This window comes from Indicator indicator, chromosome 11, assembly GCF_027791375.1.
Source record: "Indicator indicator isolate 239-I01 chromosome 11, UM_Iind_1.1, whole genome shotgun sequence".
Taxonomy (NCBI): Eukaryota; Metazoa; Chordata; class Aves; order Piciformes; family Indicatoridae; genus Indicator; species Indicator indicator.
Window position 1 is genome coordinate 27,786,297 of NC_072020.1, and position 27,606 is coordinate 27,813,902.

The 27,606-nt window shown below is 45.6% G+C and overlaps 3 protein-coding genes across 3 annotated transcripts; all 3 read right to left on the reverse strand.

The window, feature by feature from the left end:
* Positions 1–2,496: 2,496 nt before the first annotated feature.
* On the reverse strand, positions 2,497–4,379 carry HOXA9 (homeobox A9). Its single transcript, XM_054384703.1, has 2 exons — positions 3,833–4,379; positions 2,497–2,735 (listed from the first exon to the last, which is right to left on the reverse strand). The coding sequence occupies exons 1-2, from the start codon at positions 4,377–4,379 to the stop codon at positions 2,497–2,499; spliced, it is 786 nt and encodes a 261-aa protein (XP_054240678.1).
* Positions 4,380–10,987: 6,608 nt separating this feature from the next.
* Positions 10,988–13,567, reverse strand: HOXA10 (homeobox A10). The gene is made up of 2 exons (XM_054384724.1): positions 12,754–13,567; positions 10,988–11,262 (listed from the first exon to the last, which is right to left on the reverse strand). Exons 1-2 carry the CDS (start codon positions 13,565–13,567, stop codon positions 10,988–10,990), a joined length of 1,089 nt encoding a protein of 362 aa, XP_054240699.1.
* A 9,391-nt stretch (positions 13,568–22,958) lies between these two features.
* HOXA11 (homeobox A11) lies at positions 22,959–25,331 on the reverse strand. The gene is made up of 2 exons (XM_054384861.1): positions 24,671–25,331; positions 22,959–23,191 (listed from the first exon to the last, which is right to left on the reverse strand). The coding sequence occupies exons 1-2, from the start codon at positions 25,329–25,331 to the stop codon at positions 22,959–22,961; spliced, it is 894 nt and encodes a 297-aa protein (XP_054240836.1).
* Between the last annotated feature and the right edge of the window lie 2,275 nt (positions 25,332–27,606).

A 27,606-nucleotide genomic window follows, 5' to 3' on the forward strand; every position in this document is an offset into this window, starting at 1 on the left:
CTATATGGCTCTGAATTTTCCTAACAACAACTTCTGCCAAGACCATAAGTGTGTTCCGTCTTATTTTGCTTTAAATACATATATATGTGTGTAAGTGTAAACCCTAAAACCAAGAGGCTTTTTATTGTTATTCTACATATTTGCAAACGAGGCTCGGTGTGGCGCAGAAGTGTGCTGCGGCTCGCATTATGGTGAACGTCTACTCAGATCAGTAAGATGTCTGCCCCTCTTGCCCCCTCAAAAGAGGGTAAATTTCAGCAAGCTCACAGACTTGGCTATTTTCTTTTGTTGCTGAGCTTGCTTTGGCTTCGGGCGGCGGGGGAGGGGTGCGTACAATGGGGGTGTGTGTGAAAATCTTACACTCCAAATAAACCTTCTTTCTGTTTTTAAAAATAAATCCTATTTTGTCTTCTCCGCTCCAGCCTGCTGCCAGCCCGGCTCTTTTCTTCGGCTAAATCAGCGAGTAAAATTAACAGAATAAATTCTACCTTAATTGGTAGGAAAATTTTGCCTATATCTGTATCTATCTATGCGTACATATATATATATGCTAGTTAAATGCGACGCTTTGTTTTTATTTGCCGCGAGACATTTAAAAAGGAGGACAAAAAATGCCAAACGTGAAGGCAAGGGAAGGGAAAAAAGGTGATGTTTGAAATAACATTTTACCCTCGCAATTATCTCTAAAAGGGAATTAAAAACGAAGGCACTGGTGAGCCTTCTCATTGGGCTCGCTGAAGCACACATAGTACCAGATATTTTCTGGTGGAGGCTAATTAAACATCTCAGCTTAAATGTCGCTGTCTGAGCTGATTTACATTAATGTCCGCACCAAAGATTGTCAGACATTTTGGTTTGCTCCTAAATCCCCCCACATTTCCAGGCAAACTTCTTCAAACCGCATTAACTTGGGGCTGTGCGCCCGCTGCTATCCAAAGGGGCTCCCTCTTTGCACTGCTGAGCTCCAGTTTATCAAATTATACCCGAGAGGGGGAAGCTGAGCCTCTCCCTTTCAAAAGAGATGGTATTTAGTACCCGAATCTGCCCATTTCAGACAAAAATAAGCCCAAATTTTCATCACCTGGGGTCTGCATCTATAGCGCCGTGAGTTTGCCTTGGCTCAAAAATAATACTGCTACTTGCCTCTGCATCTGCCCTAGCACTGCAGCAGATTTGGTGTGCCATGGAAGAACCCGTCTTTAATAATGTTAAATCATCACAAAATATAAAATAATCAATATATTTTATTCGGCAAAAAGTTAAATATCATTTCAAAACAACGATTTGGTCAGTAGGCCATGAGGTAACTATTTCAAAATAGACAGTGTACGTTCTGCATCAAGACAACCTCCCAGATTTTTTTTTAATCAATACAAATTTACAATAACCAAATGTAGGTTTTTATAGTGTATAATTTATTATCAATAAAATTCACCTTCATTACAATAACCATCAAATCATTCAATTAAAACTAAAATGTAAACCATAGGTAGTTACCTTTTTCACATATACGTATAGCTCCAAAATCTGATAACTGCTCACTGGTGCAAAAACAATATTTAAGCTATTCTGTTTATTTACTTTTTTTTTTTTAATATATAGATTATATATACAACAGACAAAGACAGTACTCTCTCTCTCTCTATATATATATATATATCAACTGTGCATACTAAAATGACTTGCTTCAATATTTTGAGAACCATAATTCCCAGACGAATTTTTTTTCCTACTTTTTTTTTTTTCATTGGGATATGTATATAATATATATTTTACAATCAAAGGTTAACTGTCTAATTATACAGAAAAAGACTTAATACACTACAGAGCTATACTCTATGCAATTCTTATAATAAACAACCTGAGTTCAAATTGAATTCTAGCTTACACCATTACATCCGGTACAGCACCCAAGCACATAAATTGAGTCACAAACATAATTACCACAATAAAACACAGTGTTCAAGTATTAGAGCAGAGAACTCTCTGCCGTCGAAGAGCGAATAAAATTAACTACGTAGACTAAACTATACAGTCTGTAAATAGTTGTGCATGATGAAAAGGTAGTTTTTCTTTTTCTTTTTTCTTTTTTTTTAAATTATTATTTCCATAAGTGAAGAAACAGGTAGATTTATATAAGACAGCTAAACAGCCTTTTCGTGCTAATGCCCCCTTTTTCTTTCCTCTTAGAATATTAAAAGTCTTACTGTACCTGTCCTGGGAAACTGGCCTCTCTGACAACCAAGGTACAATCATAATCAGAATTTATCAAGGGAAAAATAAGAGGCCTGGACCCAGACTCATTGTATGACAGGGCTTGAGGGAAGGACTTTTTGTGTGTTTTTTTGTTTTGGGGTTTATTTGTTTGTTGTTTTATTTTGGATTTTGTTGTTGTTTTCTGGGGTTTTGGTGGTGGTGGTGGTGGTGATTTTTTTGTTTGTTCGATATTTAACTTTTTTTTCTTTATGCATGTTCAATGTAACCCACTTGTCACCATCATTCATCCTTTGCTCGATCTTTGTTGATTTTCTTCATTTTCATCCTTCTGTTCTGAAACCAAATTTTCACTTGTCTCTCAGTTAAATTAAGGAGTCTGGCCACCTCATATCTACGGTCCCTAGTGAGATACATATTGAACAGAAACTCCTTCTCCAATTCCAGGGTCTGATGCTTGGTGTAAGGGCATCGCTTTTTCCTGGTGGACCTTGCATGGAGCCAGTTTGCAGCTGGATTATCTACAACGAAAACAACAGAAGTTCAGGCTCGGGAGGGAGGGAGGGCGGGCAGCGGCAGAAAAGGGGGGTGGCTGAGGAGGGAGACCCACGCAGGACCAAGCCGCGTAGATGTCCCGATACTGGAGTTTAAGACATGGATCTCGCTTCCCCAGGCACAGAGGGTGATGAGGCACAATGGATTCCAAAATACAGAGACATGGAGAGGTCACACGCAACCGCACACAGCAAAGACCCGCCGCCCCCACCTCCCTTCACTTTTTTTTATTGTTTGTAGAATGCAATTTCGAAATACTCTCTCCATTCCTCTCTCTCTCTCTCTGCTCGCTCCCTCCTTCATCCCTGGCCTCTCTTACGCACACCCCCCTCATACTGCCAGCCCTGGGAGCGACCAGCCAGACCAACATGTCATTGAAATAGTTTCACTTTTTAATTTCGACCTTCTCCCATGTCATCACTGGCAAGACCCAGGATGCTGGCCAGTCAGTCTACCGCTGGCACAATTAAAACCTCACCCACTTAGCACCCTTTTTCGCATGGCGTTAATCGCGATGGCAAGCCCGAGGTGCTCTCCCACCAGTCCCGCAGCCCTGGAAGCATCCAGCCCGGGGTTTGCCACCGAGGAGATGAAGGGGGCAGGGAGAGGACCAAGCAAACGGTGAGGTTTCTGCTCTCAGCCCCTCAACAGTCGCCTCGGCCTGCGAACCTTCTCAAAAAAGATCAGATTCTTATCCAGTGCTTTCTAGGCACTCTCTCGTCGGCGACTGCCTACGCTGGGAGCGCGGCGGGGCAGTAGGATGCCAGCTCGTCCTGCGGAGTTGGCTGGGGCAGGGATGGGCAGCCTCTGCCTTTTTTTTTTTTTTCAAAGTTGCACTTGTAGGGTGGGGTTTTGTTTTCCTTTCATCCTGGAATGCCCGAGCCATCCTAGATTCCGTTCGACCCTGAGAAAAGCAGCGCTGTGTCCTGCAGTCCGCAGAGCCCGGCAAGCTGGAGCAGCGGCGGCAGCAGCCGGTGCTCTGCCGCGTCATTAGCCCCAGCGCCTCCACACCGCCCAGCGGCCACCAGCGCCCTGAAGTCCAATACCCTGCAGTCCCACTTACTTGGATCGATCTGCGGTTTCTCTCCGTTTGCCTCACTTTCTCCATTGCTTTCAGAGAATGCGCCTTCGTGGCTTTGTTTATCCCTATCAACTGGAGGAGAACCACAAGCATAATCAGAGAGAGACAAAGTGTGAGTGTCAAACGTGGTACAGTCAGCCCTCCTGGCCGCCAGCGGTTCAGGTTTAATGCCGTAATGCCTGCTGGTAGGTAACCCGGGGAAAGACAAGGAGCCCGGCACAGGCTCAAGCCACGAACGCATGTACCTGCCGTCGGGCGGTGCCACGGGCGCCTGGTGGTGCGCGTAGGGGTGGTAGACGGCGGGGACGCCGCTGGCGCCGGCGGGGTGCGCGGGGCTCCAGGGCGGGCCGAAGACGGGCGCCTTGGGCTGGAAGCTGCAGGGGGCCAGCTCGGGGTGCTCGGCCAGTGCCGCCGGCCGCGGCGGCGGCCCCAGCGGAGCGGGGGCGTAGCGGGGCGCCGCCAACTCGTCCCCCTCCGGCACCAGGAAGGAGTCCACGTAGTAATTGCTGAGTGTCCCGGGAGCGGACATGGCGGGCGGGCAGGCGCGGGCGGCGGACCAGCCGCGGTTCGGGGCTGCGGGTTTCACGTAACAACTTGGTGCTGGCGGGGAAGTAGAGTCAGTAATAAGTTGAGGGCAGCCCGGGAGCCCATTGGCTGCCCCGGTCACGTGGCGGGGGAGCAGAACAATAAAGTATAAATCAGTCCGCGGGCTATTAATGGGTCAGTGTTTTCCAGCCATAATTTTTATAGCAAGGCCATATGTTTTTATGCAAAGGGATATGGGAGTTATACAGCGGGGTTTGTTTTAATTGCGGCCAACTGAGATTAAAAGATCAGATCCGTATTACAGCGTGTGTGTGTGTGTCCCTTTCCTCTTCCTCTCTCTCTCTTTCTTTTTTTTTTAATTTAAGCGGACTATTTTATATCATAATTAATCATCCCATCAGTGAGTCGTGTTCCCCACGAAAAAAAAAAAACACAAAAACCCCAAACAAACCCAAACCCAAACAAACCAAAACCAAACTACCACCCTTGTGATCGCAGACCTTCACATAAAATTATACAATAATTGAAGCAGTAAAAAAGGCAAAATAGCAATTGCGGTATAGTGCATTTAAATATATATTTATTATATTTCATAAGGAGTTATTGTTTCGGGAGCTACGGGGTTGTTATTTAGTCAGTAACTATGAGCGCACTCATTTGCATCGCTGTGTTTCACAGCAGTAAAAATTTACGAGTGCTTGGAAAGGTTAAATTATACTATTGTGTTTAGTTTGGGAGCTCACTGTAAATAATACCCTTCCTTTCGTCTCAGAGCTGGCAGCGGAAAGTCAAATCCAACGTATCCCCTTTCCGAAACCGCGCCGCCGAGATGGATCTCCCCGTCCGGACAGAGGAGGACCGGGGCAGTCTGTGGCTTAATATTTAGTCTGGCTCGCATCAAACTGCACTTCACCACACCACGCCACTCTACCCAGCCACGAAGAGCTCGGCAGTGACCGAAATACCCTCCTCGTCCTCGCCGCCGCACCGCTGCGACCACCCGCCCCTGCCCTTGGACGGGGCCGCGGCGAACGGGGACCCACTCGCCAGGCCGGGAAGAGGAGCCGAGGATGGGCGGCGCTGCGGCGGCCAGAGCGAAGTGGAGAGTCCTGGTCGGAAGGGAACGATCGCGCGCAGAGCCGGGCGGCGGTATTTATCGCGACGATTAATTTTGTAACTATGCAGAGAAGCAGCAGGGGGAAAGGGGAGTAAAAGCCCTTCTCCCCGCTGCCGAAAGGCACCCTGCCTCTCAGGGCGGCTGTCAAAGGGGCACTGACAGTCGGTCGTCCTGCATTCTGCTGAATCAAATTTATGTGCAAATATAGTTATTTATTTGATGGCACCTCCTTTGGCTGCAGGACACACACTAGCGGCATCGGAAACCCAACGGAGGGTTACGGTCCTCCGCAGAAGGAGGGGAGGATGCGCGGGGGGAAAGTGAGAGGCGGCCAGATCCAAGTCCAGTGTTAGGAATTAAAGTAGTGGCTGAGCGCTTTGGAAATACGCCTGTGACTCCCGGGTTTTTGTCCGGCGGACGCTCACCCTGACACTGTGGCTGGCGAAGGACCTCAGTCAGTAGGATGCAGGGGGCATTAAAAGGCCTCTGAAAGAGGTTCAATTTACTCGAAATAGCGCTTTTTTTTTCCCCTTTTTTTAAATTTTTTTTTTAATTGAAAATAGAGCTCAGCAAACGGCAGGGGCGGCTGAGTAATAATTAAAATCACGTGTAAATATTGTGCATGCGAAAGTGTGGTTCTAATTAGTTTTATACTGCTATGTGGGCTCTCTCCTTCCCATTCCGTCTCTCTTTCCTTTTCTTTTCATGTGTCCCCCACGGTTTAACTCGAAATCTTACAGAGATCCTATTTTAACAACACTCTTTCCCTTCATTCAGGATTACAAAGGCCCATAATGAAACCATTATCCCCCATTAAAGTTCGAAAATTATGAAACAGTTGCAAGATCTCCACGAACAAGGAGCCCGTTATTTTCTAATAATTTAAAAAATGCAAATAACGCACTCCGTTGCTATTTTTTGTGGCCATTGTATAGACACGCCGTAATAGAAAAAAATAATTGTATTTCTTTCCTGGAAAGACGGAACTCGACGTCATTTGTATTTATTATTAAGAGTCAGCTGTGGTGAAATGTGATTGTAGAACTTCCTTTTTCCATTCAGAACAAATAATCTTAGCTGCAGGGGTCCTGCTTGTTTACATTCGAATATGGGTTCTCAACTTGCAGCGGGTTTAATTTTTTTTGGTTCCTCACCAAAAATAATAGCAAATTAATAACAATAACACTAACTTTTATAAGAGAACGTGTCTTCATTTTATTTCCCTGTAAAATACTGCATTTGCTCACTACCAGCATCCCAGCGGCAGGAGAAGGTATACAGAAAGCAAGACACAAAATATATCAAATAATTACAGACATTTTCCACGCGGTCACATTCCTGATAATAACACTGGAGCATTCGCTTCTCTTTTCATACTTTTATACACAGCTTCCCCCCAAAGTACATATTATACATGAGCCACGTACACATGGGCAGCGTGGGCTTCGTACAATTTGCTCTGCAAATTGTTTAAGGTTTTGGTAGCTTCCACACTCCACATTTCGGGCAAAAGACCCCCGAAATATGGCAGAAACAGGCGTTCACATCAAATTGCGATACGAAATCGCACGAAGCACCGCTGAATGAAAATACTCCCTGTCTTTCATCCCGGTATAACCAAATTAGCTGAGCTTCCATTCCGGGAGCTACAACGAGCCGGTTTTAGCGAGGGCCGTCTGCAAACCCTGCTTCATTAGCCTCGCACCGCGGAGACGCGCACAGTACACTGGCGCGGGGCAGGAATCCGCGGGCGTTGGCGATCTCTCCTGAACGGGAAGTTCAGGATCGCCTTTCCCCAAGGTTTCCTGCCACTGCGAACCTCTCTTAACAAACCGCCAGTGCCACGAATGCATGGAGGTGTTTTGGCACAGCGTAGAGAAAAAATGATTCAGAATTTGGAGGAAGCAGTCCAAAACCGGGATGTGATTCAAGAGGGAACTAAAGGGCAGAAACAAACCCACATACAGACGCCATACAGGCACGCACAGACATATACATTGTAAATACACTCCCTGTACGTTTGCAGACCCCGCGAACAGCCCATCAGGCGCACACTGTGCAGAGCAGGCACAAGCACTTAAATTTGGCTGTTACACTCAGCTCTGCTCCTGACTCAGAGGAGGACATCTCCTCTAAGGAACCGCCCAGGATGAATCTAGCTAAAATCCGTTATCCAAACTCCACTGAGTTCCTGTAGCCCAGCCTGGAGTTTCGAAGCAAGCTTGTAGTTTGTTGTTTTGGTTTTTTTTTTTTAATATTATTCTTCTTAGATAAAAATAATTACGGTCACGAAAAAAAAAAGTTAGAAATAACCTCCCAAGGAGGGAGTTTTCTGCCGTTTTCCCTGCCTGCATCTCCGCTGCCGAGGGTGCCGTGCTGGCGCAGGCTGCCGGGCGAAGGGCCCGGCGGGAGGCCGCCCCTGCCCGCGGTCGTTCTGCGGCCACAAAAGGCGGCGGCGGTGGCGGGCCCGGAGAGGTCGCTGTTGCCTGTTCCGCCGTCGCGGAGAACGGCCGCTCCCGCGCCACAGTCGTGATCGTAACCGAGGCCTTGCGGGTCGCGCATCAGCCGGTGCTTCCGGGCAGCTCCGGGGCACTGGGCCCGACGAGCGGGGGCGCGGTGTCGTCAAAGCACAACAACAGGCCCCGGCGGGCATCGACCACCACCCACCGGAGGAGAGAGCCGCCGGCGGGGCCGGGCACCCCCGCCGCGTGTGGGGTCCGCCTGGCCGCGGGCGCTGAGCTCCAGGGCCCGTTTTGTGAAGGTGCACCGAGAGGGTTGGCAGGATTGATCTCTCCCCATCCCCTCCCCCAGGCAGGCTTTTGGGAATCTGCTTTTTAATAAATCCAGACAGAAAAATAAAAACAGTAGCCCCCGACCCCACGACCTAGACCCACACCGAGCAGAATGAAAAAACGCACCTGACCTTGAATGCAGCCTACGAGATATATTAAAATCCCGCAAGCAGGCAGAAACTCGCTTAGGAGCTAGCTAACCTTGAAGAACTTGTCAAGTTTCCCCCCTCGGCTGCCTTGTTTATCTGAGGAATCAAAGGAGGCTCCGTTGCAGATGGGGAACAATGGCATTGGAACTTGACGCCTACAGCTCACTTCAAGCGCTAAGATTTCTTCAGGCAGAAAGGACACTCGCACCAAGCGTACCTGGTGATGATATCAACTGAAGTAATTAAGGCAGTTTCGTGCTGTAGAGAGAAAGGTGGAGCCCCAACAACATGAAACTACCTAAACCACAGAGCAGTTCTCAGGCGCTAATTATTATTTTCCCCATTGTCGTGGTCCTTAACGCAAGGATCCCGCTACGAAAATAAAACCAGAAACGTGACTAAAACATCCCTCTCGCCCGCCCGCCCCGCTGGCGCCCCTCCGAGCCCCACGGCCGGCCGCGGGTGGAGCAATGAATACAAGAGAAGAAGAAAAAAATAACAACCCTCCCCACACAGACAGCTTTCCTCTCTCCATGCAGATGCATTCGGGAAGAAAAAGGCCGTGCACGACAATGTTACATCATGAAAAGCTAAGGGCTCCCAGTAAGCTCGGGTTCAAAGTCTGTCCCTTCCCACACCCTGCAAAGAAGCATTAGCCCTCCTTTGCCTTCCCTTTGTGCAAGACTCTGTTAGCTAAACATGCAGCAACGGAGGGAGGATTAAAAAAAAAAAAACAAAGCAAACCCAAAACCCCACCCACCCGAATAAACCCCCAAAAAACACCAGCCTGTGTGAAATAAGCTCCCCCACATGCATCCAGGTAAGGGATAGTTCTGTCTTGGAGGGGTCCGCTGTCAGAGTGGAGAAGCTGGGGTGTCGTGTCCCCCTCCGCCCCCATGCTCTCACCTTTGCGATTTCTTCTCAGCTCTGAGATACAGCTAGAATTTTGTCACCAGCCTCTGGAGTTAAAGATTTCTGCATACTTGTAGGTGTTGGATTAAAAAAAAAATCGTTTCCCTACCCCTAAGAAATAGTAATTTGCTTCCTCAGTCTATGCAGCTCCTCAGTCAACTGAAACCACTCGTTCAAGACAGCAACAATCCAGATATACTAGCAAGTCATAAAACTGAACAAAAGCCGACAAACCTTAGAGCACCATCGCTATATGGCCCAGACAAATTACGACCGTCTAGGTAATATTTAAATAGATTCCTAAAGTAATTGCGGGGGGTTTAGGCAACTATTCCTGTTGTAAAAGTTCTTGAAGACATAAAGTAGAACCTGAGGATAAACAGTCACAAAAAGAGGTAAAATTAAAAGGATTAATTCCACGGGTTTTTTATTCTTCTATGAGAACATAAACATCGTCTCTTTCACGCACAGCAGCATTACAATATTAATTTATTCCGATTTAAGGTAAGAACTAGATATAACTAGAACTAACATTTATAATAACGATAGAATGCATTTGCTTAAAACAGTATCAGCATTTTAATAATAATAGACATTTATACATATCTATATTTATAGCTTTTCCCCTCCTTTTTTTTTGTTTTTTTTTTCTTTTTTTTTCACCTATATGTTTGACCTTTTAATGCATGTAACTTCACAGTATAAAAGAAGACGAACATATTCTCCCTCGCAATCTCAGACTCTGGCTCAGAAAGGCCTTACGATGTTCAGGATATATACTTTTTCAGTGAAATTAGTGAGGAATAAGTGAGTACTTTCTTCTCAAGGGCGAATTTCTATGTGCTTGTCATACGTTACCAATGGTAACATTATTTATAGACAAAAAAAAAAAATCACTAATTCCACATATTTAAGCCAAACTACCTTAAGTAAATATCTACAACGAGAAAGAGCGAGAGAAATTCAGAGGTAAGTGTCATAATTTAGTCCATGAGCAACACGAATTCTTTTATATCTTTAAAGAGAAAAGATTCATTTTCCTGGCCAATTTTAAAGCTGTAACTTTTAAGGTAAAGAAAAAAAAAATCTCTTCACACACATTCCCATTAAGCCCTTTAAAAGGATGCCTGCATTTCATTATTGTAAGTCCTGTTTTTTGAAGGGAAATTGAGAGAGGGGGAGAAAAGAAAAACAGGGGGGGAACTCCCAATATATAGAAATATGGCAAGGCTTAAATTCTTCATTCTGCAGCTACGTACAGTGCCATTTACACCGCTTATAATTGAAAAGAATACGCCTTTAACCAAGCCTGTTTACTTTTCAGAGAGAAATATGGGGGGAAAGATATTTGCAGCTCCTGAAATGTTATTTCTGTGTTTCAAAGCTTAAAGGAATAAATCGGCCCCGGGGAAGTTTGAAGGAAACGGTGAGGTTCACGCACGGCATTTTGTACATTAGCGTGGCTTTAGTCTGGCCCCCAACACACACCCCAAAGTAGCTCTTACGAGGTTAAGGACATATTGAGAATGTCTAAAATCGTTAATCCATACAGGTGCGGATGACTACAGCCTAGGAAAATGATACTGTCTCTTTAAACCATAAAGATGTGTTTATAGGTTCATCAAGAGAAATTAAAGTTGGCTGTGAGCTCCCGAATCCTATTCTCTCTGTTCATTTTCTTCAGTTTCATTCTGCGGTTCTGAAACCAAATTTTAACTTGTCTGTCTGTGAGGTGGACTGTGCGGCTGATCTCTAGGCGACGCTCACGAGTCAGGTACATATTGAACAGAAACTCCTTTTCCAATTCGAGAGTTTGATGCTTGGTATAGGGGCACCGTTTCTTTCTGCCACTTTTTGCCGTGAGCCAGTTTGCTGCATTTTCTCCTTTTGAATTGCCTAGTTTTGAGAAAGTAAAAAAGGGATGTTACCAGCAGGTAGGAGGCAAAAAGCTGGCGGGGAGAGGGTGGAAGGCGCATCTCTGTATATGTGTATGTGTGTGTGCAGAGGACTCGCTCCACCAGCTGCAGGGAGGCGGAATGCGGGGTATGCTTGTAGGAACCGAGAACTTCAAAGTCCTGGATCTACCCGAGAAAATTCGCCTCTGCTCAAAACGTTCAGAGCAACCTCCGGCAGGGCATCGTGCCCCAATGGCTAGCCCATCTCCGGCCCCCCAAAACAGGATTTTACCCTTTCCACCTCGGCCGCTCTGAGACCAATGTTACTGGGGGGCGTCTTGGTGCATGCCTGGGGTCCTATTTCCCCACTCACCTGCCCACCTGACACCTGCTTAAAAAAAAAAAAAAAGGAAAAAATCCTGAGGATCTGGACTTTGTAAATGTGCTCTGGAGATAGAAAACAAGTTGAGCTGAGGAGCTAGAGTCTCTCAAACTCTAGCCTCTGCCCTCTCAATGAATTTCGCCCTGGCCCTCTCTTTTGCAACCACTTTGGGGGAGAAAAATAATAATAAAATAAAAATCCCCTGTTGCAAGGTGTTTATTCCTATCGGTGGAACTGGTTAGGAGAGAGGTAACATCGATCCCTCGATGGCTCACAGTGGTTCGTGGTTTGAGGTTGGCTCTAGTACTTTTCTGCTTTCTTTTTTGTTTTGTTTTGTTTTGATTTGATTCTATTACTTTCCAACGGGATGCCTGAAGGAATAACAGGGAGTCTAAAATGCGGCCGGAGATAAGCGCCTGAACAGTGTGCCGCCCAGAGAAGGGGAGTTTTTGGTGTGGGTTTTTTTGTTGCGATTTTTTTTGTTGCTGTTGTTTTTTTGTGGTGGTTTTTTGTTTTTTTGTTTTTTTTTTTTTTGCCATGGAGACCCGAAAGGGAAATAAATAGGCAAATGAATAAATAACAACCCTGTTATCTAGTGAAGACGCTGAAGGATATTTGCTGTGCATTCATCAGTCTAATTTGATAGCAGTTTGTAGATGTCACATTTCAGCGCGGCTGTTATTTCGAAAAGCATTCTGGATCGTAAAATATAACTTACCACGTTAATAGGTTTATTTATTGGCACTGCCTATTGCTTGTTTTGGATGCTTTACAAACATCTCTGTTATCTGGTAGGCACCTCCACATCACAGGGGAAAGATTGATCTTGTTTTTCTATATATTTAAGCAGCATGCAGGATAAAGTTGCCCAGAGCGGAGGCTCTAAGGGTTTTAAACTATAGGATGGACATTAATTTTTACGGCAACCCCATGCCCGAATATTACAAAGTTCAGAAGGTCAGGCTGAGCAGCGCTTCTTGGCAGCCCCGCGGGGCAGCTGGGATCTTCCTTTTGCATCGCGATGCCACTATGATCCTCAGCTGCTTCTTTTTTTTTTTTTTTTTTTTTTTTTTGGTTAAACCACCACCATCATCATCATCATTCGCTTACCTACGTGCTCTTTCTCCGGAGAGGCTTTGCTGCTCTCTGACGGAGCTGGAGAGAGGTCCTCTGCGGTAGAAGATGAAGCCTGAGTCTCGTCCTCCCTCTGGGAAACACATGCCAAGGGGCTGGGAGAGCGCTCCTCGTCCTCCTTCCTCCCTGCGTCCGGGACGGAAGGCAAAGATGGAGGCGTCTGGAAGGGGCCGGGGGGCTGCGGAGGGAAAGGGGCCGCTCCGGCTGGCCCCGCGCCGTAGCTCTTGGATGTGCCATACGCCTGGGAGAGGCGGAAATAGCCCGGGACGGGGACCCCGCTGCCGCCGCTGCCCGGGCTAACCTCGGTGCTCAGCCGGGGGAAGGAAGCGAGCTCGGCGGCGGTCGAGCCCTTGGGGCATTTCTCTGAGTCATAGAGGCAGTAGGAGCTTTCCTCCTTAATGCTTGGAGCGAAGGAGCACGATGTGGCCTGCTGGCTCTCCGGCTCTTCCATGCGACAGGACCGGGGCGGGTCTAGCCACACTTCCATCCCTGACACGTAGGGGTGCGAGCCGGGGACCATGCTTTGAGAAGTACCTTCATTGCGTTTGCTCAAAACGGGGAAAAGTCCGCAGCTTTGCAGCCCGTAAGACAGATCGGACGCTTGTGGCAGGTAGATACCACTGTTGGGATAGTAGCCGCCTCCGCCTCCGCCTCCTGATCCCGCAGCTTCTCCTCTGCCCGAGCTGATCAAGGAGTCTACCAAAAAAGAGTTTGCAGCCGGGCTCTCGGAGCATGACATTGTTGTGGAATAATTTGGCGAAGGGAGCAGATAGCCCTTTCTGGCTGACATTTCTTGTGCAAAACATGCTGAATATGATTAGAGATACCCCCGCACCACGGCAGACGCTTGCAGCCAATGGAAGCCCAGGCCTCCCAAGCAACCCCTCCCCATCTGGTTTCGTATGCACCGAGCTGCTCTCAGGTCGACCTCTGAATTTGGGAGATAGATGTATATTAATGTGTAATATGGATTTCCATAGACACAGGCGCACACACTTCGCCCACATGGGCTAGTGCCCGGGGTTCTGGGCATGGGAAGGAGTGGGCTCTGCTACTACTGGCTCCAAGTTTTGCTGTCCTCTTATCACAAGAACTGCTATAAAATAGCCCGGCAGTCTTGATGTTTATTATACCTAGGCTGCAGCGGTGTCCAGATGAAGCTTTTACTATCCCTCCTCTCTCCCAGCGGTTGGGCTTTCCTGCAGCAATGCCTGCTCACCGCCCTCCACAGCCTATGTGTCTCACGAAATTAATAAAGCCACGACTCACCCGGTGTTTTATGCTCAGGCTCTGCTCATTTTATTTGATTGTCTCGGTTTTTAGGAAATAAAAGACGTGTTATTGTTTATCACGGATCATTTGAAACCATAAAGGGGCCTGGTGCCTCTCGCGTTAAACTACCGAGGAAGAGGGCTGCTTCCAGCCTAACATTACCACTACGACGCCAGGCCAGACTTAAATTTCCTGGAGATAAAATGCTTACTGCTGCGCTGAAAAATTTCTTAGGGAGCAAGGCCACTCTGGGAGGATTGATTGTGCGGTTGCAGCTCTTAATGCTTTAGTTAACGCTGGATTCTTCCCGAGGTCTGATTACCATGTAAAATATAAAGCCAGACACATGCCATAGAAAGAATCCAGATGCGAACAGTTCAAATGGATCATCGCAGAATGCTGCACGCCCTGTTTATTGGTATGTTTATATTTGGGCGATCATTTTTAGGTATACGCCCTCCATATGAGTCATTCATTTTTCGCCCCTTTGAAAGCACCCTCTCTTTCATAAGCAACATACTAAATAATAGAAAGAAGAGTAAGTAGAAGAATTCTGAAATACTAGACAGCCCTGTCCAGTCAATATGTAATTGTGGCCGAGGTAGCAGACAAACAGCAGGCAGACAGGGATGCAGACAGAGACAGATTTTCTAATGAATCGCTTAATGATGGCTTGCTTTCACTTCCATCATCTCTCGCTTATGCCATTTTGAAGTCGCCTTACTTCCTGGCTCACGGAACTAAGGGCTCTTTGGTCCAAGGTGGGGATTGCCCAGTGCTCGCTGCCCATCACCGAGAAGCAGGGTTCGTTTCTCCCTCTCCCACGGCTCCCGGGGAAGCAGCGGCGGGAGCAGGGCGGGCATCAGGGCCCTCCCGGAAGACAGCCGCTGCCTGGTACCCTGCTGCTGTGCTCGGGACGTAGTGCTGGGCTGACTGCCGGGCGTCGCGGACGTCCAGCATCTCCCCGCACCTTCCCTTGGCGTTCAAACAGCCTCGGGGAGAAGCGCGGGGCAGGGGCTGGGGCGGCCACTTCCCTCCCGGCCCCATGGATCAGTCAAGCCCCACGTGGTCTCGTCCCACAGTCTGGGCCTGCCATGGGGAAATGCCTTTTCTGCTGCGTGACATTTCCCCGGAGGAGACCCCACGGGCGCGTCGAGCCTGCGGAGCCTTCCCCAGCCTCCCTCCGCGCCCGCTGCTAGCGCCGGGGCAGACAGAGGTTGATACAACTTCGCAATACTCATAAAAGCTTTATGGAAACCTTCTGATTTTCCCAGTATTTTGGGGCGAGCCTCACAGTGCGGCTTCCTCTGATCAGCCCGCGGGATGCGGTGACAGGGGAATTCGAATTTTTTTGGTGGATTTGTTTGTTTGGCTGGTTTTGTGTTTTGTTTTGTAGTTTTATTTTTATTTTGCGGGGGGGGGGAGGGTGTTTTGTTTGCTTGTTTTCCCCCGCTTTTTTTCCAATGATATTGTTTATATTTCCCCAACCCAGCTAGCCATGCCATGTGTGAATGTGCGATGGACAAACCTTTATCAGATTCCTATGAGGGCCATATCACTGCTAACACAATTAATACCGTATAAGGCACCGGTTTATTGGCTGGTTTACAGGAAGGCTATTATCAATAGGCTTAGCATTATAAATGCAGATCTAAATAAAATGAAACATGAGCCCCAAAGCTGCCTTCCAAATACATTTCTCTCCACAAGTCGGGTATAAAAATTACTCTGGGGAAGTCCGCTCTTGCGGTATGTTTATTTTGCATTTGCCAAATTAAATAGAAATGGATTGCAAACCTAAAAGCCACACGGAACTGAGGAGCAACATTTGAAATACATCCAAAGCTGTTTTTAAAATAAGCAGCTCCCTTAAAAAATAGGATTAAAGGGGCAAAAGGCCTGTAAAAGTGCGTTGCAATACTTGTCAGCCAGAATAAAATGACTCGAAATGCACTGGAAGAAACACGAGTTGTCTCCTTTTCTGTCCCTTCAAGCTAATGCAGGGAAATGGGACAAAAGGCAAGGAGGCCAGCGACCATTCGGGAGGTTTAAAGTTTTCCTTAGCCCACCCTTCCAGGTTTTGTGGCAGAGGCAGGAGATTTGCCCCCCCCCGTGCCAGGTCCTGAGGTAGCTGCAAGGCTGTGTTGTGCTGATCGCAGTGAGCGGTGCCTGTTTGATGGTCAAGGCACTTAGTCTAGATCATGAACTCAGCTCGGCGTTGCATTATCTCCGCTTTCTTTAATCGCTAACAAGGCCAAGGCAAATAGTAACCAGCATCGTCAAACCCAGTGAAGTAAAACTAATAATGTTCACTTGATTCGTAACTATAAAAGATAATGGTCAATTCTGACTAAACTGAGCTAATTTGGCATGCGTTTGCTGTAGCTACTGCATTTCCAGCGCTTAACAATACGTCCCTTAGAGCTTAACCCCTATTTAAAAGAAATTTTAAAGAATATTGTGGACGCCAAGGGACGAGAAATACTTTCTTTTAAATTCTACTTCTGTAAGTAAAGCTATCCGAGGGCCTATAAAACAGAGCAAATAAAATTCTGATAAATATCAAAACCTGCGAGAAGGTGCTTTAGCTAGGAATCTAAATTCACAGCGTGCATAGACAACATTATCAAAATAAAATTTTATTGATCTAAGAAGATATAATAGATATATTAATAGCGTCGTTAAGCCGTTTTATTGGTTGGACCAAAATTAAAACCAAAAAGGGAATAAATAAAAAACGACAGCTCAGCCTAAGCAAACTCTGACTGGAAAACTTAAAACGTATCATGTTAAATCATGATTTATCTTTTTATTATTGCCCCTTATAACCCAAAAGATCAGCGCTGTTAATCCAGCGACGCATTTTGCAAGCTAATTAAAATATGCTTTTATTTGTAGACACAGGCAAACTGCAACTTGTGAAAGCGTAAATGGCCTTTCAGGCTGCTGCAGGAGTGCATGCTCCGCCTGGCCGAGACCATAGCTTTGGATTACATATGATACAGCTCCAAAAATTAGTGCAATCAGGGTATAATTATTTAATATTGGAATTGTCAGTTGTCAGGAACGTGTGTGTGTGTAGGTTCCTCCTTTTGTATAGATTTTTTCTTTTACTTTTTCCTTTTTTTTTTTTGTTTTTTTGTTTCTGGATTTGCTCCAAAGAAGGCGTTTTTCAAACAGGAGGTTTGGGAACTGCGTCTGTGCCAAGTTAGGTGACAAATGACGGCCTCACTAATTTCATCTTTACTAGAAATTCTTTCACGCTGGTGGTGGTGGTGAGGAGGTTGGCTTGTTTTGGCGGATTATCCTGTTAAAAATTAGGCTGAGGTTTAATTTTATTCCAGCCATCCGGAGGCTTGTTCCCCTAACTGTGTTTTACAGAATATGTGTATCGTTTTACTCATTTGGATTAGGAACAGATTTTACAAGTAGTTCTGACGAGCTCCGAATTCTAGTGTGCGGCAGGACAAAATACACCCAAACCAATTCATTAGGGCTTTATCTCCTCGCCGTTTCTCCGGCACTGGGAAAAACAACGGGGCTTTCTATTGTCCAAAAAGCCCCAAACACTGTGCAGGAGCAGCAACGGTATCAGGTTATGTATGTGTCGGGAAAATCCTACATAGCCAAGTGGGTCTTTTAAGTGTACTTCTATTGCGAGAGATGAGCCACACAGCTGAATTAAGGATTTGAAACTGGATGCATACACAAGTATATTTTTTTAGTTGTGGTATAGCTTGGCTCCAAGACACACACGTTGATCTGAAGTTTCGATTTCAGAGCATTTAATGAAAAGATTGTGACAAAAAAAAAGAAAAGAAAAGAAAAAGAGGACAACAAAACATAAACCCGAAGAGCTCATGAAAAAGCCTCCCAGGGGTTTGGATGTGGTATGTGAGCTGAAGTTGAGTACACGATTAATTAAACACAGTTTAGACACTGAGTTGGCTTCGCCTCTTCTCTCCAAAACATGCAAACCCAAATCATGTGAAATAATAAACAGTTATTGTAAGAAATAAGCTTGTTTTCTTAAAATATTATCCTATGACCGCGGCCGTCAGTAAACAATTGGTAACCAGAGGGCGCTTTAGCTTCTTCTGGGGTCTCTGATTTATTCAGCCCAGCATTGAACGAGGCAGGGGAACAACAAGGGGAAAAATAAATATTTGATAAAATATGCTGAGTTTATCTTGACTGGTATAAAATAAATGTTGCAAAGGGACCCTCAAATCGCCCTGCTGCTTCCCGACAAGTGGCTTCTCACATCCTGGTGTTGTCGAAGAGAGGTCAGAAGAGATCAACATCCCCGAGCTTTTAATGGAGCATCTTTGATGAAATCGATAGGTTCCGATAATAATCTAAAATTTGGTCTTGCCGACTGAGCATGTGCTTTTAACTAGGCTTGCCACTGTTCCCTGGAAGCGCAATTTTAAAGGGCTCTTCCTTAAAAAATACTGCAGGCAAGTTGTATTACTTTTCATACTAGAACAAGGACAAAACTAATTTTTTTTCTTTTCCTGGACAGATATTCAAAATTTGAAACACGTGGATTAAAATATGTAGCCAAACCAGTATCTGTTCCTTATAATACCACCTTCCTTCCTGCCCTTCTCAAATGGAGACATAACCAAAACATGTGAAACTTTTATGGGCAAGAAAAGTAACCTGGAGTTAAGGATACTCATAGCGAGGATAGAGTTTCAAAGCTACAACCCGGAGCTAGCCCGAGCACATGAGAATGTGTGACTATTGTTTGTTTACAGCACATGTGCTGGTTTAGAAAGATTAGATAGGTAGGTAGATAGATAGATAGATAGATAGATAGATAGATAGATAGAAATTCAAATCTGATCTTGTATGAACACTGACTTAATATGCAATCATATGAGTAGTTTTAGCATTAGTGTGTCAAAAGTTGTTTAATACAGTCTGTGTCTGCCTGCAAGGAAGCAGACTACCCTTTAAAGTTACCGAACGCCCCTACCTAAACTGCAGTTCATGTCCAAAAAGCTCGTCAGAATTGTCTGTCATTTGCAGTCTGTGTTACCATAGATTTATTTGATTGAAGACACCTACTGTTCCACACATAAATGTCAAATTTCATAATATTTCCAGTGTTTGTTTTTTTTTTTTTTTTTAATAACGGGAGGAAAGCTACAAGTTACTCTGAAAAAAAATTCCAGATAATGTGGATTTTCCACGCGGCTGGCCAAAACTTCATGAAGAGAAAAATAAAAGGTCAGCTGCAATTTAGAAAGTTCTTTCTACGTTATTTCACGTCGTAATCACCAGCTTTTTGTAACGCTTCCCCTCCCTGCAGTTCTTTTCCGCAGTGCTCAGGGACAGTGTTCGGGGCCACCCCAGCTCGCTAGGTACCACTCCAATCATCGCACACTCCTCGCCCTTCTCCACGCAGGCTATGATGTATAAAACACTTACCTTCGCGCATTTCCTAATTTTTTAGGAAACTTTAACTCCACCGAGAAGCCCCAGCAGCTCCCCCAGACATCCCAAGCAGCGTTTTATAACGTGGAGCCCAGTAAGTGTAATAATTACCCGTGCTGCTCCAGGGATGCAAAATGAACAAAGGCCATGATTTTTTTTTTTCCTTCAGGGCTGCTCCCCTCGCCCTGGGCGGCTTTGACATTGATCTGAAGATCGCCATCTTGTGGCAAAGCATCCTCCCAACCGCCGCCACCGCCTCCTGCCCGTCGTCTTGCTGCGGGGCCCCGCCGAGGGCGGCGGCGGAGGGCAGTGGTCGCTCACCTCCCAGTGTAGGAACCTCCGGGGTGAACATCCGCAGCCTTTATAGGGGTGTATTTCGGAGAGGCGAGCGGACAAATCACGGACACTTTTTTTTTTATGGCCACATTGTCACAGGAAAACAGAGGATGCGGTTTTATTGGGCTAGGAAACCAAAACCCCAATCCCAACGCCATGGCTTCACTGTTTCTAGGACTGGCTATGAATGCCAGTTAATTTTTAACCAGGAAAGGAAGCTTGCTGGCTTAACTTTCATTGCCATTCAACTCTCCATCCATCCCTCTGTCCCTCTCCAACTGCCTATCCATCTGTCCATCTCCTTTTAACTGATGTATGTTCCCCCTTGCATACTAGACAAACAAATAAATAAAGTACCCCTGTTCCCCTTCACTTTTTAACGTTTCCTTTGGGTAGAGGTTGTCTGGCTGGGGGGCAGTTGTCAACAAAGGCCCAAAGTCAGTAAGTCCTTCACCTCAAGGTTATGGGTGATGTCCAAGCAATACAGAAGTTCAAAGCCAGTAAACAATGCCAAAACGGAATGTACATTCTTTTCTCGAGTAGGATAAGGGTCAACATTAAAGGTTCAGTCTTCCCAAAACACATTCCTATCTCAGCTATTGTTTGGAGTTTGGGTTTTCTGTTTCCCTTCTCCTAACTTTCTCCATCCAGCCATCCTCACCCAACCCCACCCACCCAGTCCACCTCCTCCCTGCCTTGGAGATCAAGGACAATTTCAAACAATCCATTTCCACCACAATGCTATGCAGATTTTTTTTTTCCTCCCCCAAAGACCAACATTTTCTTAGAGCTCTCACACTTCTGGTCACATCCCTCGCCTGGCTTGGATCTTCCCTTTGGTGCAAGGCTTATAAATCCTGCCCCAAACGCTACCGACACCACAAACATTTCCCAAGCAGTTCTTCTAGACACGTGTGGTGGGGAGCAGGCAGCAATGTCACATCAGACCCTCAAGGCACAGGACCTTGCCGGACTGTGTAGGCATGATAAGGAAAAGGCCTAACAAGTATCAAGCTATGATCACACTTCTTTTCCTTCTCCTTTGACCTGCTGAAAAGATGCTTGAACAAGCCTAGGTTCACTTGTTAACTCCAGAGCAGAAGATTTAATGATGAAGCTCATAAAGGAGGAATAATTTGCCCCCAATGACTGAAGAAGATCGTGAAGAATTTCAGATTGCAGAGCTATATCAATAAAGGAACACGCAGTAACGTAACACCAGAGTAAAAATATAAAGTTTCTTTCTTTTTTTTTATTTTCCTTGTGCGCTGTTCCACTGTATACATGCAACCAAATACTTCCGCATATTAAAAGAAAACTGTATATACATACAAACGATACATACTGAAAACAGTGATGCCATAGAAAGATTTTGCATCTTTGTGGACTGTGTCAAAGACATTACATCCATTTGGCAAATTTATTAATCAAAACACACATTCTTGCCACAACTGTGTTGCACAAGTAAAGGAATCTCCACACCCTTTAGCCCCAAAGGAACAAAAACCAAACAGGAGAAATAATAATTATTAAAAAAAAAATGCATTTGAACAAAATTAGTCTGTTTGATTGGTTGGTTTTTGTTTGGTTGTGTTTTTCTTTAATTATTATTTACAAGTCTTGTAAGACACCATTCCTGTATGAAATATACATTCAGATGCTCTCAACAGCAAATTACCTTAACAATAGAACATCATATCTTTTGTAAACTGATATAGAATTTTAAATATTTTCCTTTTTTTCTATTTTATTTTTAATTGCTTTTTTCTTTTTTTTTCTTTTTCTTACTTTCTTTTTATTTTTTCCACACTTTGGTTCCTGCAGGGAAATATATATATATATATATATATATATATATATATTTAGAGATATTTAAAATAATTCCGAACAACTCTTCATTCTTTGCATATGTCGACAGGGTGACAAAGTAGAGCTCGTGTCATTTAAAGTAGACAAAAACAAATTATCATATTTACATTGTTTGGCTTCTGTTTAAATTCCTCACTAGTCAACTTTAAACGAACATGCGATCGAGTTATTTTAATGATCCAATGTTGCTGCAGTGCACAATTCCAACTTTCAATTAAGTGTTGTGTGGTATTTGCTAAACTGTCGTTCTCCACAGGTATTTCCTGAAGAAAGTTTGTGAGCCAGAAGCCAGAAGGTTAGTTTCCTTTATGGAGTTGTTTCTTTTAAAAGGCTGAATTTCACACTCTTTTGCAGATTTATTTTTAGTATTTAAATATGATTTGTCTCAGAAAAGATGGCAACACATAGTTGTCATAAATAAACCAAGAGCTAATTAAAATTTGCTATTTTTTCCAACGATTGTTTCTTTACATATATGGCGAATTTATACCTGATCTTTAAAGTAAATAATTAAGTCTTTCATGTAGTCCTCTCTTTCCCCCTACGCCCTCCTTCCTTACACCCCCAAAGGAAACACTATTACACACATCGCTACATCCATATTACAACTGCTGGCGGTTGGCCTCGTGAAGGTGTAGGCATGTCATCCCCCCCCCCCCCCCCCCTTTAATTCTCTCTGTGTGTGTATGTCCCTTAAATTCTCTTTTCAAACCAATGGGCAGTGGAGCACTGCCTCTAACCTAGATATTTTCCGCGAAGGAAGGACAAAAGATTGTTCCTTAAAGTTCCTATTCTGCAGTAGTCCTGTTTGGGTGAGCTCGACCTGGCAGTCTCCAGACAGCTGTTCCGCAGCAGCACAGGGGCGAGGGAGGGCCGGGGGTGGGCGAGTCCGGGGACAGAGATGTGCCGTCCCCGCCTGTGCCTGCCGAAAGCGGTAGCAGAGTGATCCGCAGTGCCTGGAAAGGTAAGAGGTATGGATTTTGCACTCAGAGGTGACGTGCACGCTTAGAAATGGATGCCATGTGTGTCAAAATCAAATTGATTCCAGTTGATCTCTGTATATATATACACACATATGTGTATATATATATATATAAAAAATAATCATTGACGTTCCAGAGTAGGATTACATGTAGGTAAAACCTTGGATTCTCCTAGTCCCATCAGATACAAACCTCCTTCCTCCATGTAACCCTGTGACTCGACCTTGTCAAGGGTGAAATCTGAATTTAATCTAGTTTTCAAAAATGCTACGAGTTTTAAAGTAGTGGATTAGCTGAGTAATATTGTAATCGGTCCCTGTTAATTTTTTTTTCTTTCATTCTTCTGTTCTGAAACCATATTTTCACTTGGCGGTCGGTCAGATTGAGCATTCGAGAGAGCTGGAGGCGTTTCTCTTTGTTTATGTAGACACTGAAGAAGAATTCCCTTTCTAACTCTCTAATTTGATATTTGGTGTATGGGCATCTCTTTTTACGGGTACGTTGTCCACCTGTGGAGTGAAGAAAGGCAGAAGCGTTTGAGACCCGGCGGGGGCCGGCGGCAGGGGCTGAGGAGAGGTGTGGGGGGAACATCCAGGCATACACTAATATGGAAAAGATGCCATTTGCCCGCTCAGGGGCCGGCGCTGGTAGATCAGAGGCTGAGAGCCAGCCCTTCGCCTGTGCGGTTGCGGGCAGCCTGGGACTGGGACCCGCCGGGACCAGCCATGTCCCGCAGCACCGCGGCCCCAGGCAGCGGGCTGGAGGAAACCCCCGCCGAGACGCAGGGATCCGGCCTCTGCCTCCGTCGGGAGGGCGGCCGGAGGAAGGGGTGATGGCGGGGGGTTCCTGCAGATTTCACGAGCTGGAGGAAAGCTTTTGTAGGCTGCTCCGCCGGGCGCCACGCACACAGAGCTGCTTAAGGAGCAGCCATCACCTGGCTGCCTGCCCCAGGCAGCGCGGCACCGGACAGGGGGGCCCGGAGCCCAGAGCCCGTGACCGCTCGGATTGCCCCCTCATTCCCTAGACTAGTCCCAGCTCCATATCCCCATCAGAGGAACAGCCCTTGAGCCCAAGGTTAAGGCGCCTGAATTTTCCCTAGCTGGCTTTTTTTTCAAGCACGCTGTCTTCCACCGCATCGAGGTATTCTCCCTTCGATGAGCCATTACGGTTTTAAAGTTAATTAAGCAGAATATAAAAGGTTTCAAGGTTCAGGAGCTATTTACATTAAACTTAGCTGCTATTCCTTTAAAAACTTCCTTTTCTGGTACGGTTCATTGTCGAGGTATTTTTTCCCCCGAACCACGCACTAGCTTTTGCCTTTTAAAAAGCCCACATAAAAAATCAGACTTTGACAGACTGAATAACAATTGTACGTAACAAACTGTTGGACAGAAGGCAACACGTAATTGCCTCAGTGCCTTAGTAAAATGGCTTCCTTTAGACAAAAAGGCCAGCTTTAGGTTAATTTGTTTATTTTAATATATTGGTCCAGTTGAGGCGGCTACTTTATCTGTTAAACGCTATTCTAGTGCAATCGTTAAAAGGGCGAAGGCTTTGAATTCAGCTCCTAACTAGACTTCTGGTGCAACACATGGCTTTTATAAAATCACTGGATTACACTGATATCAAAGGAATCGAGATCTCCTTTTTTTGCCGAATTTACAGGCACCGAAGGTGCGTTATTATTTTTCGAGAGCTGACCACAGAGTTCTTTTTTATTATTATTATTATTATTTAAAAAAAAAAAGAGGAAGGAGAAAGGGGAAAAAAATTTTAAGGCATCCATTGCCCGGTGGGTATTTCACGGCCAATTTCAGCACTAAACACGTGATCTCGCCTTTTATAACAAAGTTTTGTTGGGGGAAATCTAAAGGCCCTTCATAAACCTTATATGCTTATAAAACAGCATATAAAAATTTAACAGCGGCGGTGCGCTAGGTTTCAAGCTGCCTTTCCTAAAAGCGCTCGGGCGCTGCCTTTATACGTACTGGAGCTGCCGGATTTCTCCTCATTGTTGCCGGAAGATGACTCGGGGCTGCTGCTGCTCTCCGGCCGCCTCCGCCTCTCCTTCTCCGCCGCCGCCGCCGCCCTGCCGCAGCCGCCCTCCGAACTTGAAGTTGCCGCCGCTGCCGCCCCGGCGGCCGCAGGCGCCTTCTCGCCATTCTTGTCTACCGGGTAGTCCGCCGAGGACAGGTTTTCCGCCGTGCCATAAGCCGTCTCGAAAAACTGGTCGAAAGCCTGGGGTAGGACCCCGTTCCTGCCCACCGTGCTATAGAAATTGGAGGAGACGTTGGTGCTGGGGTGGTAGACGTTAGCTGTGTTTTTGCCGAACATCTCGCCCATGCTAGCAGTGTTGGTGGCAGGCAAGCAGTCTCTGTGCATGATCTCCTCTGCGGAGTAGCAGTGGGGCAGATTGTTCCTGGGGTGCCATTTACTGGAGGGATCAATGGCATATTCCCTGAAGGTAACTTCTCTCACAGGTTGGACCTGGGGTAGGTTGGAGGAGTAGGAATATGTCATAGGGCGAGAAGACGGGGTCTGGGGCAAAAAAGAAGGGAGGCTGGAAAAATCAGGACCCGAGACGTAGTAAGTACAACTTGGCAAATACATGTTAGAGGAACAAGGAACACGCTCATCAAAATCCATCATTAGGGCTACCTCGGCTTCTCCGCATTAGCTGAGCTTAACATGATTCTCTAACGCAGCTGCCTCTTTGAAGCAGATCCGTGAAGTAAGAGATGGGGAGACGTAAGCTGACGTGGAAAGCTCTCCCCGGCGGCAGGGAGGTGCGGTCACGTGGCCCGACGTTGACATTGACGAGCGGCGGGTCCAGGCCCCGCTCCCTTTGTGGCCATCGCAGGGGGAAGCAACAGCTCGTCGCCAGCGCCCACGGGCGAGCCGAGAGCAGGTTGCCTGGGGGTAGCCCGGGGGGGGGGGGGGCAACGGACCCGCCTGGCCACTGCCCTAGGCTTAGCTGCCTGGGCCATGGCACCCGCTGGCTCTGGAGCGGAGAGACTTAGCAGTCCCCCCAGGGCTAGGTGAGACCGTTCTGTCTGTCTGTGTGCTTGCTGGGGCGTTCGGCGGCTCGCTGGCAGGCTCCGAGAAGGAGAGATGCAGGAATACTTTCTTCTGGAAAGGTGCTTCCGAGCAGGAAAAACTCTTGAAGGAATCGGCTGTGGGCTTTTTTTTGTTTTGGTTTGGTTTTTTTTTTTTTTGTTATTTTTGTTTGTTTGCTTGCTTTTGTGTTTCTTTGTGTTTTTAAAATTATTGTTGTGTTTTTTTTTTTTTCCTTTTTTGGTTGGTTTAGGTCCGTTTGGGCTTCTCCCACTCTCCCCCCACCCCTCGAAAAAAAAAATAAAAAAGGGAAAGCCTTCGCCCCGCAGGGTTTTTCTGGAAAGCTTACTAGGAAGAATGTGCCAGGGTCAAGTCTGCACTGATTTTCATGGTGAATAGATTACATGCTTGCATTCATGTTCACTTCCGAAGCGCTTAGTGTCTTCCTTCCCTTACTTACATATTAACCTCAAAAACCTCTCGCGGCTTCAGACAAGCTTTGCTGGGGGTGGTTGACAATGTCGGGTTCTCAGGACATAGGGTCCTTCTCCTCACCCTCTCCAAACCGTTCCTTGCATTCGCAACGCCAGAAAGCCCTTTAATTTGCAGACCACGGAACTAAAGTGTGTTTGCAGATCTCTCCGTCTCAATACTGCTGCTAAATACTTGGAAAACCAGTGGATGTTGGACTGCCCTGGCTTGATAAATACTTCTAGTTTAATTGCCAGAAGCCTAGTTAAAATTATTTGACATACTGTTAACCCCTAGGAACAAACTTGCCGTGCCGAGATGCTTTCCTTTTTGCTCCATACCGTTGCTGAAGGCTGAGACCCAGAGAGACCTATATTAAAAACGTGGTTAAACTTTTACTATTGTTGCATGAAAGAGATGATATAGAAAGCGAATTGTACAGGGCAGAGACTAAAACGTACTTCTCTGCCAATAAAAATGCACACCCCACCGAATGAACAGAGCCAAAGAAAACAGAGAAATACGCCAAAGAATACAGCACCTTTTGAGGCACGAACATCCCTAGGCTCTTGGAAAAAATATTTTTTTGCTATTCTGATGCTCGATTACAGAAAAGAAATATTTGGGTTCCGGCTGGATTTCATCAAAATAGAAAAACAGAACAGCAAAGGGCTATTGTGAAGTCGGTGCTCTTAGAAAATTAGATGTAGTTCAAGATCCATGCCCCTATGGACTTCATAAGTTAACAGAAGGGAAAGGAAAGTGCTGGGGAAAGAGTACTTGGATTTTGCCCCCCTCTTCCTCTGCAGTACTGTGGAAGTATTTATATATCCGGAGAAAGTTCTCTAGTAAATTCTGGAGATCCTCGGTATTTAAATGTCAACATCGATTTGTTTATTTATTGCTTAGCTTATCGTAACTGACTCAATAACAAATCTAATCATGTTGTGCACAGAGAAAATATTCTCATTATGTATTTTCCTTACATTATAGTTAACAATTGTGTTTGAATTCAAGCTGTAAATTCAATATTATCAAGTAATTACTTTGCAGTGGAGTGAACTAATTTATTAGCATTAATGTTTATGTGCCTTTTTCTTATTTTACAAGGGTTACCGTTCACAAATCAAATGCTCTGGACGTATCCCTGTAATGAACTCTTTATTTTGGTTTGCTGCAAGAACTTCTTACACTTGCTGCATGTCTGCAAGCTGAACTTGAAATTAATGAATTAATCTTCTAGCTTGACATATTTGCTAGAAAGTGGATGGAAAGAGAATTCATGGCGTCAAAACCGCTAGCAGAAGACTGCAGTGTCGTTTAGGGATTGTAAAAGGATTTGGGGGTTTTCCCTATATCGCTTCTTTTCCCTTTTTTTTGTTTGCCATTTTTTTTCAAC